The 17,929-nt window shown below is 35.7% G+C and overlaps 1 protein-coding gene across 1 annotated transcript in view; it reads right to left on the bottom strand.

Moving 5' to 3' along the window:
• NCKAP1 (NCK associated protein 1) overlaps positions 1-17,929 on the bottom strand; it is a 110,660-nt gene that overhangs the window by 41,971 nt on the left and 50,760 nt on the right. The window contains exons 10-16 of the mRNA XM_069577044.1: positions 17,378-17,434; positions 14,524-14,620; positions 14,338-14,444; positions 13,482-13,614; positions 9,860-9,941; positions 8,169-8,227; positions 998-1,143 (exon numbers count right to left, since the gene is read on the bottom strand). Coding sequence (XP_069433145.1) covers positions 998-1,143; positions 8,169-8,227; positions 9,860-9,941; positions 13,482-13,614; positions 14,338-14,444; positions 14,524-14,620; positions 17,378-17,434 — 681 coding nt within the window. The remainder of the gene's footprint in view (positions 1-997; positions 1,144-8,168; positions 8,228-9,859; positions 9,942-13,481; positions 13,615-14,337; positions 14,445-14,523; positions 14,621-17,377; positions 17,435-17,929) is intronic.

Here is a 17,929-nt window from a genome sequence, read left to right as displayed (position 1 = left end):
GCCTCTGGGTCAGACAATAGGATAGGGTTCCAATCTTAAAACTCTTACAAACTTGTTATATATTAACTATATTTCCTGAGTTCCTTTAAGAGATCCCTTAAGTCTTCCCTGCCAAGTAATTTGGATTTCTTCTGCAAAACTGCTAATTAAAGCCCCACTAAAAACTGCAAAAATCAGTGTAGATTGGTTTTCTCCACAAAACAAAATTAATCACAAGCTTTTCAAAATGATCTCTATTTAATACAGAGACACTACTATCACTATCCACTGAAACTATTTTAGAATTAAAGGAACCTACCAGGCTATTCTCATCAGCTTCCCTAAAGGAAAAAAGATCAAGAAGCAGAAACAGAGTGGACACTGTACAGCTTTGAAATCAGAATACTTAAGTTTGAGTCCTGACACCACTGTTTACTAATTTTATCACAATCAAGTTCACTTATTCATTGAAATACTTACTAAGTACTTACTCTGTTAAGACACTAAGGAAACAAAAACTTGACCTCCTTCAAGAACCACATAATGTTGGCAGAAAAGGAGGAGCTGCAAACTACTATGAATAACAAGAGAACTTTATAATAGAAGCAAAGGAGAGTGGAGCACAGTGGAGGGAACTGTCACCACATTATCACAATATTAGTGTCTAACTTAATACTACAGAGTGAAACCACATGGAATTTAATTTCCAACATTTGCTCTACTTGACCCAATCCAAATTGTTTTTCCTTTAAGGACACAATTTGAAGTGACTGTTCTTCACTTCTTCAAAGAAAGTGTAAAAAACAAATTCACATCAGTAAGAGGTGCTCTTATAGACAATTAAAAACAGACTTAAAATCCCAACATAGTAAACTTCACTACTGGCAGGTTGTTCTCTATTCCCTTTATTCTTAGAATCTCTTATTAAACTGTCTTAAGCACCACACTAACATAATCAAGAAACGTATCTTTGGATAATAAAATTTCAAATTCTAATTTAAAGAAAATTACAACATACCAAAATATGGAGAGATCTGATGTTTCCACCAACATTTCCACCAAGGAATCTACCATTTTTGTGTGAAAAATTATTGTATTCATCATCTTTCCAAGTTCTCTGTGATCTGAAAGGCTAAGTGAAGCCTTAGAGACACTCGTATATGCCTGAAAAAGGAAAGAAAGGAACAAACGTAGCTTAGGTAATGACTTCAGGTACAGACCAAGTTTACAAGAAAAAAAAAAAAAAGAAAAAATACCCACTATTGAAAAATATTTAAAGTTTATTAAGAACATCATCTTTTAAAAATTGTCTACAGTGACTCAAACTTAAAATTCCTATCAAGACTTTCTTTAAGGAAACTGAAATATTATTCCTAAAACAGAATCTAATACATGGGTCATTCAGCTTGAACTCCTAAAGTAAGTGAAGCTACATATCAAAGATATAAAACAATGAATTGTCACATGGTGTCCCTAGCAAAAGAAGTTTTCGACTTACTTCAAGAGAAAACACATATTCAAAACAGTTAAGATGAAACTTAAGTACTGCACATGTTGATTCAGGGAGGTTTTTGATTATGGTGAATCATTAAAAACTGGAGAGCATAACACACTGTACTAACTGATGAATTCTAGAGAAGCATTCTGAAGGTGGTAAAATTAGTGTTAAGTTCATAAAAAAGGTGACAGGTCTTAACCAAAACCATCAGGACAGGTTGTGAGGGAAAGAAATTCCACTAAAGGGGTACCAACTCACTGAAAGCAAAACCTGCCCTTGGGTGGTAGACATTCCACAAGCAAGGAGAACAATACGAGGGATGCCTACAGAATAAACACCATATATCACGCTGAAGAATTTAAACTTTTTGATAAATCACCGAAGAGTCTGTGTGATGGATAATTACTGCTTAGAAAGATTGTTCTATGCTGAGGTGGAAACAGAGAGGAGTGGAGAGGGAACAGGAGGCAGAGATCTTAGGAGGCAGTGGTGGTAACAATCCAGACAGGATTATGAGATGGTCTAGGGTGGTAAAGCTCAAAAGTGTTTACTCAGGGAATGACGAGATGTGGTAGGCAACACAAAATTATGGTTGATGGCCACGGTCCTGGCTTTTGGGAGACATTCCTTCATGAATCTCACGTGTGTGTACACACCTTGCTGGATATGCCAAGAAAGCAGAGCCCAGAGCACTCACTATCTCAGCCATTTCTCCAGGCCTTACAGCTACCAAACTTGAGAAACAAAGTAACGTGTCCCTCTGGAACAAAGAGCAAATATGCTTACTGTTGATGATAAAACAGAGGGTTCCTCAAACTCAGTCCTCCTTAGCTTAAGACATGCCCAATGCATACATAGCATTCATCCGGGTCTCTCTGCACTACCCCCAAAAGACATGAAAGCAAGGGAAAAATAATGTATACATCTGGATGCTCATGGTACTGCCTGTGCAGTGAATTAAGTTCTCTGTCTCTAAGCCAGGAACCCCAGGTCTTCTGCTAGTATCCATGAAACAGTAAGAGACTAAATAATTATTGCCTTTTAAGTAAGATAAAAATCAAATCTCAGTCTCTTCAGTCAGAAAAGGTCACCACACAGATGAAGTTACCATTCACTAAGGCAGACCCATCACAAAGCAGAGCTCTATAATTTGGTGTTTGTGTCTTCTACCACAAAAAGGGAGAGAATGAAGAATGTGATGGCAATACACTAATGGCAAGATGTATTGTGGACACTCATCACAAACTAAGTCTAACGGAAGTATAATTTACCTTTCATCAGCTGTAAAGTACAAAGAGGAACCAGTAGTCGCCATGAGTTCAATAAAGACTTCCACTGAGAATAATCTTAAAAATTCTGAATTAAAGTACCACTGTGAAAATAAGTTCAGATGAAACAAGATGGTGACAAAATGAGACAATTTAATTGAAAACTCACTGAAACGCATGACAACAGTAGAAGAAGAAACACACGTTATAAAAAAAAAAAACTGGTTTAAATAAAAGTCTAAAATATGAACTACCCAAGTAAATTAGAAGGCAGAAGAGAATGAGTGACTGAAGATGCTTAAGTGACTAATGGAACAAACAGCAGAATGAGATCCTAATTTAGGAAGAGAAAAAATGGCAGAGAATACATGTAGAGAAGGAGAACTCTTCTTTTAAGACTCCAAAGACCCCAGTGACGGTAACAAAGCGTACCATCACATTCTCTTAAAGGCTTATTCTTCTAGCCCTGCCCTACTCAAGAAGTGATACATACAGGGCTCCACATCTCTCTCTGGCCACATACTTAGACCTAGTAACTGTTATCCTTCCACCAGATCACTCACCAAACACAGATCATTCATATCTTTTGTGAAGATACTTTTCTTCCTGTAGTAATATTTTATATTCAGAAGGCTCTTTTCTTGCCCTTTCTTGTGTAAGTGATTCTCCTACTACAACTTGACCCATCTTTCAGTGTGTGGGTAACAGGCTGTTTTCTCTATAAGGCCATTATTAGTAATTCCACTTGAAAAAAACTTTCTCCTTCCTAAGAAAACTGTAATTAACTGATAATCATACTCTGTCAGTATACTGATAATCATGCTGTCATTGTAACTTAAGCTTTTAAACTGTTTAATTTTTCCTATCTTTTATGCCTTGTCTCCAAAGCCAGATATATAAACTATCCAAATGAGGATTATACTCAACTATATAAATTGTCAGGATTTAATCTCCCACATCCTATAGCCTAGTCTGTGATCTTGCAACCCTAACAGTTGACTTGCTCTTAGTCATCCATGCAAACATCCTAGGTTCTGGACATTGCCCTCTGCCTTGCATTTTTGTCCTTTTTTCCTAGTTAACGCTTAGTTTTATGTCCCATTACTTTCATCTGTGGTATGTTTTGACCTATTATCACTATAAAGTGAGAGTCTAATACACAACAGAAAGGAGTTGAGTGATTGTCCTAATCATGATTAAGAGTAATGTTATGGGTTGAACTGTCTCTCCCAAAAAGATATGTTGAAAGTATAATCCTTAATATTTCAGAATGTAACTTTATTTGGAAATAAGGTCTTTGTAGATATAAGTTAAAATTAGATCATTAAAATGGAGTCTAATCTAGTACGAACAGTGTCTTTATAAAAAGAATAAATTTGGACAAAGAGATAAAGAAGGAAGATGATGTGAAGAGAGAGAGTGATGTCATTAGAGTGTTCTATCTATAAGCTAAGGGAAAACAAAACATTCTCACAAGGGATATATCAATTCTATACCCCTAATGCTCACTCTAAAGCTTCATACATTGCTGTACGACAATAGACAAAGGTAAAATTCTCAAGTGAATTTTTCAAATGAGTAAGTCTAATAATTCAGGAAGTATTCAATAAGGGTTAATTTGAAAGGCATTTAAATCTGTAAAATTCTCTGAACATAAACGTTGGTTTAGGAACTCCCACAAACTGAGAGTAAGAGGCTGAAAACAGTTCAAACTTTGTGACGATGACTTTCAAATTTTTTTAATGTGTACATATCTTTTGCCACAGTAATTCTATTTTGTCATTTAATAAGCATGACTTACACACTGTTTGTAAGATTTTTTTAGAACAAGAAAATGTTAATTTCTAAACTTTATTTTTAACTGGAAGAAAATAACATATAATATATACTATTACTATTTGGAGGTGGTAGTATCTCAAGTATTCTTCCCTGATCTCCCACTAATCAGCTCTGCAATTTCAGGGAAGTTACTTAAAACATTACTAATTATCAACTCACATCTGTTACCATGGCTATTATAAAAAAAGGTAATATATAAAGAGAGTTGGTGAAGATGTGGAGAAAAGGAAATCTTGTTTATTAATGGTGGGAATGGAAATGGGTGCAGCCACTATGGAAAACAATACAAAGGTTCCTCAAAAACTATAAAGAGAACTACCATATGCTCCAGCAATTCCACATCTGGCATGCATCTGAAGAAAAGGAAAACATTACTGCAAAAAGACATCTATATCCCTTTGTTCACTGCAGCATTATTTACAATAGTCACAACATGGAAACAACCCAAGTGTCCACTGATGGATGAATGGATAAAAAACTGGGACACACACACACATAACTAGGAATGTTAATCAGCCATGAAAAGAGAAAGGAAATCTTGCTATTTGTGACAATATAGATGGGCCGTGAAGGTACTGTGCCTAATGAAAGAAGTCAGAGAAAGGCAAATATCATATGATCTCTCACTTACATGTGGAATCTAAAATGACAAAAACAAACCAAAATGAACAAAAGAAAAAACCAAACTCACAGACATAGACAATAGATTGGTGCTTCCCAGAGGCAGGGAGTCAGGGGTAGGTGAAAAGGGTACAGCAGTCATAAGATACAAACCTCCAGTTACAAAATAAATAAAACATGCATCCTGAAGAGCATTACTATGAACAAAGCTAGTGGACCTGATGGAATTCCAGCTGAGCTATTTCAAATCCTAAAAGATGATGCTGTTAAAGTGCTATACTCAATATGCCAGCAAATTTGGAATACTCAGCAATGGCCACAGGACTGGAAAAGGTCAGTTTTCATTCCAACCCCAAAGAAAGGCAATGCCAAAGAATGTTCAAACTACTGCACAACTGTACTCATCTCACACACTAGCAAAATCCTCAAAGCTAGGCTTCAACAGTACTTAAATCTATGTACAAGCTGTATTTAGAAGAGGTGGAAGAGGCAGAGATCAAAGTGCCAGCATCTGCTGGATCACAGAAAAAGCAAGAGAATTCCAGGAAAACATCTACTTCTGCTTTATTGACTATGCCAAAGCCTTTAACTGTGTGGATCACAAGAAACTATGGAAAATTCTTCAAGAGATGGGAATACCAGACCACCTTACCTGCCTCCTGAGAACCTGTATGTAGGTTAAAAAGCAACAGTTAGAACCAGACATGGAACAACAGACTGGTTCCAAATTGGGAAAGGAGTACATCAAGGCTATACATTGTCACACTGCTTATTTAACTTATATGCAGACTACATCATGCAAAATGCTAGGCTGGATGAAGCACAAGCTGGAATCAGGATTGTGGGGAGAAATATCAATAACCTCAGAAATGCAGATGACACCACCCTTAGGGCAAAAAGCGAAAATGAACTAAAGAGCACCTTCATGAACGTGAATGAGGAGAATGAAAAAGCTGGCTTAAAACTCAACATTCAATAAACTAAGGTCATGGCATCCAGTCCCATCACTTCATGGCAAATAGATAGGGAAATAATGGAAGCAGTGAGAGACTTTATCATCTTTGGCTCTAAAATCACTGCAGATGGTGACTGAAGCCATGAAATTAAAAGATGCTTGCTCGTTGGAAGAAAAGCTAGACCGCCTATTAAAAAGAAGAGACATTACTTTGTCAGCAAAAGCCATTTAGTCAAAGCTATGGTTTTTCCAGTAGTCATGTACAGATGTGATGAGTTGGACAATAAAGAAGGCTGAGCACTGAAGAATTGATGCTTTCAATTTGTGCTGTTGGAGAGGATTCTTGAGAGTCCCTTGGACTGCAAGGAAGTTGAACCTAGTCAATGCTAAAGGAAATCAACCCTGAATATTCATTCGAAGGACTTATGCTGAAGCTTCAATACTTTGGCCACCGGATGCAAAGAGCCGACACACTGCAAAAGATCCTGATGCTGGGAAAGACTGAAGGCAGGAGGAAAGGGGACAACAGAGGATGGGATGGTCGGATGGCATCACCGATTCAATGGACATGAGTTTGAGCAAGCTTTAGGAGATGGTGAAGGACAGGGAAGCCTGGCTTGCTGCAACAGCAAAGCGTCGGACACAACTGAGCAACTGAACAACATGGGCTTCCCTGTTACAATAAAGACGATAAAGACACTACCTGCAATGCAGGAGACTGGGGTTCAATTCTTGGGTTAGGAAAATCCCTTGGAAAAGACAATGGCTATCCATTCCAATATTCTTGCCTGGAAAATCCCACAGACAGAGGAGCTTGTTGGACTGCAGTCCATGGAGTTGCAAAGAGTTGGGCACGACTGAGTGACTAACACTTTCACTGTCTTTCATGTGATATATAGGATGGTGACTATAGTTAACAACACTGTATTATATATTTGAAAGTGGAAGAGGAGAGTGAAAAAGTTGGCTTAAAGCTCAACATTCAGAAAACGAAGATCATGGCATCTGGTCCCATCACTTCATGGAAAATAGTTGGGGAAACAGTGGAAACAGTGTCAGACTTTATTGTTTGGGCTCCAAAATCACTGCAGATGGTGACTGCAGCCATGAAATTAAAAGACGCTTACTCCTTGGAGGAAAAGTTATGACCAACCTAGATTGCATATTCAAAAGCAGAGACATTACTTTGCCGACTAAGGTCCGTCTAGTCAAGGCTACAGTTTTTCCTGTGGTTCATGTATGGATGTGAGAGTTGGACTGTGAAGAAGGCTGAGCGCCGAAGAATTGATGCTTTTGAACTGTGGTGTTAGAGAAGACTCTTGAGAGTCCCTTGGACTGCAAGGAGATCCAGCCAGTCCATTCTGAACGAGATCAGCCCTGGGATTTCTTTGGAAGGAATGATGCTAAAGCTGAAACTCCAGTATTTTGGCCACCTCATGCGAAGAGTTGACTCATTGGAAAAGACTCTGATACTGGGAGGGATTGGGGGCAGGAGGAGAAGGGGGCGACAGAGGATGAGATGGCTGGATGGCATCACTGACTCAATGGACGTGAGTCTGAGTGAACTCCGGGAGTTGGTGATGATGGACAGGGAGGCCTGGCATGCTGCAATTCATGGGGTCGCAAAGAGTCGGACACGACTGAGCGACTGAACTGAACTGAACTGACGCGAATAAATCTTAAAAATTCTCATCACAAGAAAAAATAAAATTTTTAACTACATATGGTGATGAATATTTACTAGATTTGTTGTCGATCATTCCAAAATACACATATATACTGAAATCATTGCTGCATACCTGAAACTAATATAATGTTACATGTCAATTATATCTTCATTAAAAAAAGTTTTTTCCATGAGGTAAAGACCATGTTAGTTATGACAATACAAAAGAAGTCTTTTCAATAGGTATACAAGGAATATTTTTTCATATTAAGTTATGCTCTCATGTTAACTAAGGTATTCAATAACAAACAGAATGATGATGAAAATTAATGTTATTCTTACCTGTAATCGAAACCAATCTAATCTCATTCCTCTGAAGTCAAATACTTCCCCATCTTCAACTACAGTAACAGAACAAAGATTACAAAGCTAATTAATATTTTAATAACCTAAATCACACTTTAAAATTTAAGGGCTAGGACACTTTCACTTCTGGACATATATAGAAAAGAATACACCCATGTTCTTGTGTACACCAATGTTTATAGCAGCATTATTCACAACAGCCAAAAAGCAGAAGTAACCAAAAAGTCCATCAACAGTGGATAAACAAAATATAATATATACACACAATGGTATATTATTCAGCCTAAAAAAGGGACCAAATATTGTAACATGGATGTCATGTCATGGATGACATGCTGAGGGAATGCTAAGTGAAATAAGGTAGTGATAGAAAGACAAATATTGTACTTATGTGAAGTACCTAGAATAGCTGAACTCATAGAAACAGAGTAGAATAGTGGATCCAGGGGCTGGGTGGAGAGGAAAATGGGGAGTTGTTACTTTATAGCTACGTTTTCAATTTCCCGGGATGAAGAGTTCTGAATATTTATTGCACAACTGTGTCAATATACTTAACTCTACTGAACTGTACACTTAAAAATGGTAATGTGGTAAACTGTATTTTACCACAATTTAAAAATGATTGCGAAGAGTGAAATAATTCTCATATCCTATAAAGGTGATGAGGCAGCTGTGCTAAGAGAAGTGTAAAGTACAGACTTCTCTCTAAACCCCGTGATTCTCATTTTGCTTACATGTCAACTCAAAAGCACCTATAACAGAGCATGAGGAATCCTATGAACAGAAACTTTGGAAAGCATCCACAAAGTAACTTTATTTCAACCAAATATCATCAGGCAAGTTTATAGCAGATTCATTACATAAGTTAAGTATGTTTAACTTATCAATTTATAAGTTTATCAAGTTATTAATTTATCAAGTTATAAGTTTATCAATATTAAGACTGATAAAACTAAAATAAATTTATTACTCAGAAATTCACAAGGTTTCTGATATTTTTTATTTAAAGAATATAAAACTAAAATATCAGTCTACTGGAATGGAGGAGTATTCAGCTAATGGAAAGGCAGTCTATTATATGACCCAACTTTTGAGACTGACAGATCTAAATTTAAGTTCCTATTCAAGAACTTAGTATCTGTTAAAAAGAGTGGGCAAACCATGTTGAATAACTGAAAGGTTAACCTTAAGCCTTAAGTTTCCAAATGTGTAACTAAAAGTAATTAACAGCTTTTTAACATTGATGAAGATTGAATAAGATAATATATATAAAGTGCTTGCCCAGATTAATCATTTCATTAATGGTATTGATTACTGTCATAGGTAATGCCTGGACCATAATATAAACTTTATGATGATACAGGGTGCTCATTTTTCTTTTTTATAATTACAAAATACCTTTTTGCCTCAAAACTACGATTTTGCTTCAAAATTACCATTTTGCCTCCAGCTGAATATGAAGAAATGTCAAGCTGTATTTCTTATAAATATCACCACACATCCATCTTTGAAACCTTTGCTTCAGAGCAAACAAAGAAAAGAGATTAAATATGCTCCTAAGTAAGATAAGTAATCCTATAAAAACTAACTGCTAAGTCCTCTCCTCAATAACAGAATTTGAAAACCTAATGGCAAGAAAATACATTTCAATTTAAAAGACTTATTACCTTGTTTTACACTTAGAGAAGTCATAGTGTTAACAAAAGAGGACATGATGATTGATTCATCTTCAGGGCAAACAGAAAGATTCTGAAAAAAAAAGAAGTGATAAAAATGATAAAAACATCTAGTTGGCAGAAAATTCACAGGTCCATCAACTAGTAGGTGGATAAACTGATATATCCATAGTTGGAATGTTTTTAAGCAATAAATAAAAATGGAATGTTTATACACACAGTAACATGGCTGAACTCAAAAACATACCAACTGAAACAAATGAAAAACAAGGATGATTTCATTCACATGAAAAAAAATTTTTTTTAAGGCAAAAGTGACAAAAGAGCAGTCAAGGGGTTGTTGAGGATCTAGAGAGGGAATCAACTACAAAGTTGCACAAGAAAACTTCTAGATGTTGGAAATGCTCTTTATCGTGACTGGTAGTGGTTACATGAATGTATACAGCTGTCCAAATTAAAACAGTACACTAAAAACAATTGATTTTTATCATGTATAAATTTTGCCTCAACAAAATTAGCAGCAAAAAAATCCCTCTGAAAATAGCTTAAAAAGTGAATATTTAATAAACTATATCTGAGGTAGATGCTACATGATAAACTTTTTTAAAACGTATATGCTTATTAGCTCACAAAAAGCCTAATTTTCAAAATATTAAGACCTGTACAACCATGTAAATGCACAGAGTTCTATACTGTACTATTAAAAATAGTTAAAATGATAACTTTAACGTTACATACATTTTTACCACAATTTTAAAATTAAAATTTAAAAGTTACCATTTTAACCAATATTACAATGAACTATTTTAACAAGTTATCTTAGTTCTAAATTAAAATCCTACCAAAAGGTTAAAAAAACTATGCATGTAAATACTGTACTTGCATGTGGTAAAAAGCTCAGACATTTAACACATTTAAATAGTGTTTTTTGAAGGTGTTATTACTCATGTACTCATGAACTGTGCGACAGTGATCAAGTTACATAAGGTCTTTTTTTCTTCACTATACCTACCCTCAGAGTTGTTAATATACTATGGATAAATGTCAATTATTATATTAATATCAGTATTGCTGCTGCTACTGTTTCAGAAAAATAAGAAATTAATTTTCTCAGTTCAGTTCAGTCACTCAGTTGTGTCTGATTCTTTGCAACCCCATGATTACAGCACACCAGGCCTTCTTGTCCATCACCAACTCCCACAGTTCACTCAAACTCATGTCCATCGAGTTGGTGATGCCATCCAGCCATCTCATCCTCTGTCGCCCCCTTCTCCTCCTGCTCCCAATCCTTCCCACCATCAGAGTCTTTTCGAATGAGTCAACTCTTCGCATGAGGTGGCCAAAGTACTGGAGTTTCAGCTTTAGCATCAGTTCTTCCAATGAAATCCCAGTGCTGATCTCCTTTTGGATGGACTGGTTGGATCTCCTTGCAGTCCAAGGGACTCTCAAGAGTCTTCTCCAACACCACAGTTCAAAAGCATCAATTCTTCGGCGCTCAGCCATCTTCACAGTCCAACTCTCACATCCATACATGACCACAGGAAAAACCATAGCCTTGACTACACGGACCTTAGTCGGCAAAGTAATGTCTCTGCTTTTGAATATGCTATCTAGGTTGGTTATAACTTTCCTTCCAAGGAGTAAGCGTCTTTTAATTTCATGGCTGCAGTCACCATCTGCGGTGATTTTGGAGCCTAGAAAAATAAAGTCTGACACTGTTTCCCCATCTATTTCCCATGAAGTGATGGGACTGGATGCTATGATCTTCATTTTCTGAATGTTGAGCTTTCAGCCAACTTTTTCACTCTCCTCTTTCACTCTCCTCAAGAGGCTTTTTAGCTCCTCTTCACTTACTGCCATAAGGGTGGTGTCATCTGCATATCTGAGGTTATTGATATTTCTCCCGGAAATCTTGATTCCAGCTTCTGCTTCTTCCAGCCCAGCATTTCTCATGATGTACTCTGCATAGAAGTTAAATAAGCAGGGTGACAATATACAGCCTTGACGTACTCCTTTTCCTATCTGCAACCAGTCTGTTGTTCCATGTCCAGTTCTAAATGTTGCTTCCTGACCTGCATATAGGTTTCTCAAGAGGCAGGTCAGGTGCTCTGGTATTCCCATGTCTTTCAGAATTTTCCACAGTTTATTGTGATCCACACAGTCAAAGGCTTTGGCATAGTCAATAAAGCAGAAATGGATGTTTTTCTGGAACTCTCTTGCTTTTTCTATGATCCAGCGGATGTTGGCAATTTGATCTCTGGTTTCTCTGCCTTTTCTAAAATTTTCTCAGTATTGCTAAAATAACATAAGACACAAAAGACACAGGGTGGCTTAAAAATTTTAATACTTTAACATAATCTGTAAAATTTATTAATAAATATCCAGTTAGTCATAGCAAACTTCAAAATGCCACAAAGCCAGGAGTCTTAATTTACTTTTTAGACTGTGATAGCACAGTAGCTTTTGGTTTATCTGGTATATAACAACAATTTTTAAAAAAGCAAAAACTGCATTGCTGTTCACCTGAAACTACCACATGTTAACTGGCTATACTACAACATAAAATAAAAAGTTTTTAAAAAACAACTGCAGCAAAGCACTAACACTTTTCTTTGGATAAAAGCAGCTTTTCTATTCCTTCTTTTTACAGACATTGTAGAAAGGAAGCGTATGAGCTCCATCTAGTGGATAAAAGAAGAAATAAACTAGGATAGTAAACTAAGCTGTTTATAACTCAGGGTAAACAATTACATGAACAGTTTTTTTCTTGTTTGCATTTTTAGGTAGGTTTGAAAGAAAATGAGGATTTCAAAGTATGGTTATTTCTGGGGAAAACCAATAGTTTTAGATTCAGTTCAGTTCAGTTCAGTCACTCAGTTGTTCTGACGCTTTGTGACCCCATGGACTGTAGCACGCCAGGCCTCCCTGTCCATCATCAACTGCCAGAGTCTACCCAAACCCATGTCCATTGAGTCAGTGATGCCATCCAACCATCTCATCCTCTGTTGTCCCCTTCTCCGCCTGCCTTCAATCTTTCCCAGCATCAGGGTCTTTTCCAATGAGTCAGTTCTTCGCATCAGGTGGCCAAAGTATTGGAGTTTCAGCTTCAGCAACAGTCCTTCCAATGAATATTCAGGACTGATTTCCTTTAGGATAGACTGGTTGGATCTTCTTGCTGTCCAAGGGATTCTCAAGAGCCTTTTGCTATCTGCCTCTTCATGTGGCCCCCAGTAATTTCTCATCCACACTAAGCCAGGGTGATTTTCCTAAATATTAAATCTGACTTATGACTAACCTCCTCTTTTGCAAGATCCTCTATAATTTGGTTACTGTACACCTCCACCCACCAAGATAAAGAATTATTCCCTGCATGTGTTCACTTTAAGCTTTATAGACCCTTAAGCATAATGCCCATCACACTGGAATACAACTAAATGTTTTCTTTGCTCTAGATAATGATACCCTTGACAAAATATGACCATGACTTATTTACCATTGTGACTTTACCATGAGACAAAAGATTACTTTTGTAAATGTTTACTGAGCAAACAAATCAATTATTGGAAAGGAGGGAAATAAGAAACAAAAGAGAGAATGCTATCAAAGGTTTTACCTGCACAAGCTCATTGAGGACAACAGCATCAAAGCCAGAAAGGTACTGCACATAATATCTCTGCATTACAGGTCCGTATTTCCTTACATGTGCTCTAAGCTCTTCCATATAAAATATTAATTCAGCAATGTGCCTTTTTTATTCAAGAAAAAACATTTCAAAAAAATTAAATTCACTCACTATCAAGGAAAATATGAACTGCCTTTGATATTGCTACATCAATTTTTTCCTTAGAAAAAGCACTGTTAAATATTTAATGTCAACTACTTTTTTTTATATTATCTCATATACAGAAAGAAACCATGGAAAGCAAAAAAAGCAAGAATAAAAAAACTGATAAAGGAATATACAAAATAAAAATAAAATTAGGACATCTCATAAATATATCATTAAAAAGTCACAAATAAAAGAAGGTTAGAGTATTAGGAAAAAGCAAGATTTTTCTGTACGCTATTATTTCTCTGATTCATTTATCTAATTGCTGTTGCAGGACTATGGACTAAAATAAGAAAAAAATTATTACAAATGACACAGCTGTAACTCCGTTAGGATTGTTATTCAAATGTCTGTGTAATAAATAATTCTGAAACATGAATCCTATAAGAAATACTATAGCACAAAAACATACCTCTGCAACAACCTAGAGTACTAGTGAGAAAACATTTAAGCCTTAATTCAAAGCTAAAGTTGACTTTGCATTCTAATTCATATCACCTAACAATATATTTTAAATATTCCCTCCATTATGACATATATGAAAAGCCTTAAAGATTTTCAAAATTACTTTAGTCCTCAAATTCCATAGCCCATAAATCATATATACAAAAAATATATTTTCTTACTGTTGCTAACTTACTTATCTATAAAGTCATCTGCACTCTTCTTTGGCATGTTATCTGCATGACGAAGTAGCCAGATAATTTCATCACGGGCAAAGGATAATGCCATAAAAACAAAAAGTGCCTGATAGATAGGAAAAAAAATTATTTTAATTTTAATGTGGCACATTTGTTGTAGCCAAAACAAGAATTAAATCAATTACCTTAGGACCTAGCAAGCCAGGCTGATCAGACAGGACAGTAGCCAATTCTTTCAGCGCAGACCTTAAAAACTTGCGTCTTTCTCTGTGCATTGAACCACTATAGGAAAAGACAGCCACCATTAGAGTTTATCTGTTTCTACTAAACTTATTACTGGCAATTAGTTAACATCATTTCAGAGTCAACTTCCAAAGTTTTCTTAGGAAACAGAAACCCTTAAAAATATCTTCTACGTGTTGGTCATTAAATGACTTTTCAATCTCGTCTTTCTTTGCCTTTCTTGTGCTGCTATGGTTAACTATTTCCACTTCTCTCTACCTATCAAGATCCTACTCAAACTTCAAGACCAACTCTTCAGAAAGTATTTCCCAATATAGAGATGTCTAATCCTGAAGAATTTCTGCCAGTTAAGTACCACATAGCCCAGAACTCTATAAAATGGACTGTGAAATCCTTAAAAGTAAGCACTTTTTTACTGTATACATTTTTGTAGAATCAATAAATATAACTTAATAAATATCTGATTATCTATATCCTCATTTATTAAGTATATTGCTATTAAATATATCATTGTTAGTCACTAAGTCATGTCTGACTCCTTTGCAACCCTATGAACTTAAAACTAAGTAAATCAAAGCTATATTCATTAAGGTACTGGGATGAAATCTATTTGGTGCTATTGTTCAAAAACAGAAAGATGAGGAAAGGATAATCATAAATATTCATGTACTGGGTATCTTAAAAATAAAATACAAATTAGAAAAAATTTATTCTCACAAATTAACAACAACAAAAAATCAAAGAGTATTCTAAATATTCCAACTCCTCATACTGTTCAAAATATAAGTAATTCCAGAAAAGTTTTAAACTTTAGACAGTTGCAAAAAAATGCCACCCCACAAACAGATGGGGAAAAAATGGAAACAGTAACAGACTTTATTTTCTTGGGCTTCAAAATCACTGCAGTTGGTGAATGCAGCCATGAAATTAAAAGACGCTTGCTCCTTCAAAGAAAAGCTATGACTAACCTAGACAGCATATTATAAAAGTACAGACATCACTTTGTCAACAAATGTCTGTACAGTCAAACCTATGGCTTTTTCAGTAATTACGTACGGATATGAGAGTTAGACCATAAAGAAGGCAAAGTTCCAAAGAATCAATGCTTTCAAACTGTGGTGCTGGAGAAGACTCTTGAGAACCCCTTGGAATACAAGGAGATCCAACCAGTCCATCCTAAAGGAAATTAACCCTGAACAGTCACTGGAAAGACTGATGCTGAAGCCCCTATAGTACTAAGAGCTGACTCATTGGAAAAGACCCTGATGTTGGCAAAGACTGAAGGAAGGAGCAGAAGAGGGTGACAGAGGATGAGATGGCCGGAAGACGACATCGACTCAATGGACATGAGTCTAAGCAAACTCCAGGAAATAGTGAAGGACGGGGAAGCCTGGCTGTGCTGTAGTCCATGGAGTCACAAAGAGTTGGACACGACTGAGAGACTGAACAACACATCTATTATATGTCAAAATCCTAAGGAGAAGAAATATGCAACATGAGAAATTTAACTGACACCACAGATTAATTTTGAAGACACACTAAAATCCAACCTTTACCTATGTGACCTTAGGTTCTACCTCTCTTAAGCTCCAGACTCTCATCAAGAAACAGGGATGAGGACACCTGACTCAAGATGTATCTTTCATGTTATCTAACATATAGTACCTTTACAATGTTAGTATAATTCTAATGACAAGCTCTCTACTTACTGAAAATAATAGACTCATCTGGTATAGTATCTAAATAGAGAGTGGGTAATGTTTTGATTATTTTACTATACAGGGTTGCTGCAAGGAGTATTACCATCAAGAGAAGATATAAACACTATGTCTGGCACATGTTAATGAATGGTTAGAATTACTGCTGCTCACTACTTATAACTGTTTTATATAATGCAGGGAAAAAAGACCTTTATAAAAGATAGCTGTGAGACCATGTATCTGCCAAGGGTTTCACATATGAATAATCAGGCCTGGAATGGAATTCTAACCCACTCCAAAGCATGTTATTTGTACTAGAGACTGATTTTATAATAATATAAGCACTTTATTTGAGTGAAAAAAACACATGAGGAAATAATACACTATAGTTAGCAATTAATAAAGATGATTTAAATTCCTAATATCAATGTTACAGCCTAAGCCTAAATTCTAAAACTTCTTGTAGGTTTCTATTTTCACCTATAACTGTGGTGTTATGTTTTCTCTGCCTTGTAGAAATACTGATGGATCAGATAGTGTTATCTCTACTGTACCTAGACTTACTAAAGAAGATATTCTATACAAGTATACCATATAACAAGTAAATGAATTACCAAATTATTTCATGGGAAAATTGAACAAACATTTTAAATACACTAATATCTAGTTTAAGTTATCTATATATTTTCTAATAAAATATATTTACTAATATTTGGGCAAGGTATGGGATCACATACTTTGAAAAACAAATACCATTGGGGGGAGTGCACATGAAGTAGTACAAAAATCGTCATAACTTGCCAAGTACTGGTACCAGAGCGTAGGGGTAATAAGAGGAATGAATGACACCAAAATAAATTCCTCTGTATGGTATTCCTTAAGAGCATGCTAACACTTAAAAAATATTAAAAATCTGTCCATACTGATACCAAGAGGACTAGACACAGAGTTATAAACATGTTTCTCATTGATTGGAAGCCCCCTACTTCCACTGCCACATCTTACACACCGTTAATCTGCACTCACTTCAACAAAATTATGCTTTAAGAAAGGAATTCTTGATTAAAAGTTTCACAGATAAGTTAGAGCCACTTACGCATGTGACACAGCTGCCTCTTTGCATTCTCTTATGTCATTAATACGCTTATTATAGCTGTGAGCCAAAAAAAAATTGGAAGTATGTTAATCTTAATTTGGTCAATAACAGTGAAAACAAGTTAGTCAAATACTAGTCAACTAAAAATGTCTTACTATCAACAAGAAAAACTGGCTCTCAAACTGGAAATACATGGAAGAAGTCTACCCACATCATTTTGAGCACCTTAAGTACCCCATTGGCTCTTCCTGAAGTAATAAATCTTGTATTACATTAAATTCAGTAAAATTAAATTTACAAAGACGACTTTCATTTTCTTAAATCTCCAATAGGGACACTAAATTACACTTCTAAAATAATTAACAGTGATTTCCAAAAACTGCAAGTGCTGACAAAGCTATTACTTTTGGTTTTTTACCTTACCTCATAAGCATAAAAAAATTTCTCAAGGCACATATACTAGGAACAGAAATTTTGTGGTGGAGAAAACTGGAGCAGGAAAGCATTTGATTACTTTAAGTTATTTTAACGGACAGACCTACGGGTGATTTT

The sequence above is a fragment of the Ovis canadensis genome, chromosome 2, assembly GCF_042477335.2.
Source record: "Ovis canadensis isolate MfBH-ARS-UI-01 breed Bighorn chromosome 2, ARS-UI_OviCan_v2, whole genome shotgun sequence".
NCBI lineage: Eukaryota > Metazoa > Chordata > Mammalia > Artiodactyla > Bovidae > Ovis > Ovis canadensis.
This window is presented reverse-complemented; position numbering and strand designations above follow the sequence as displayed.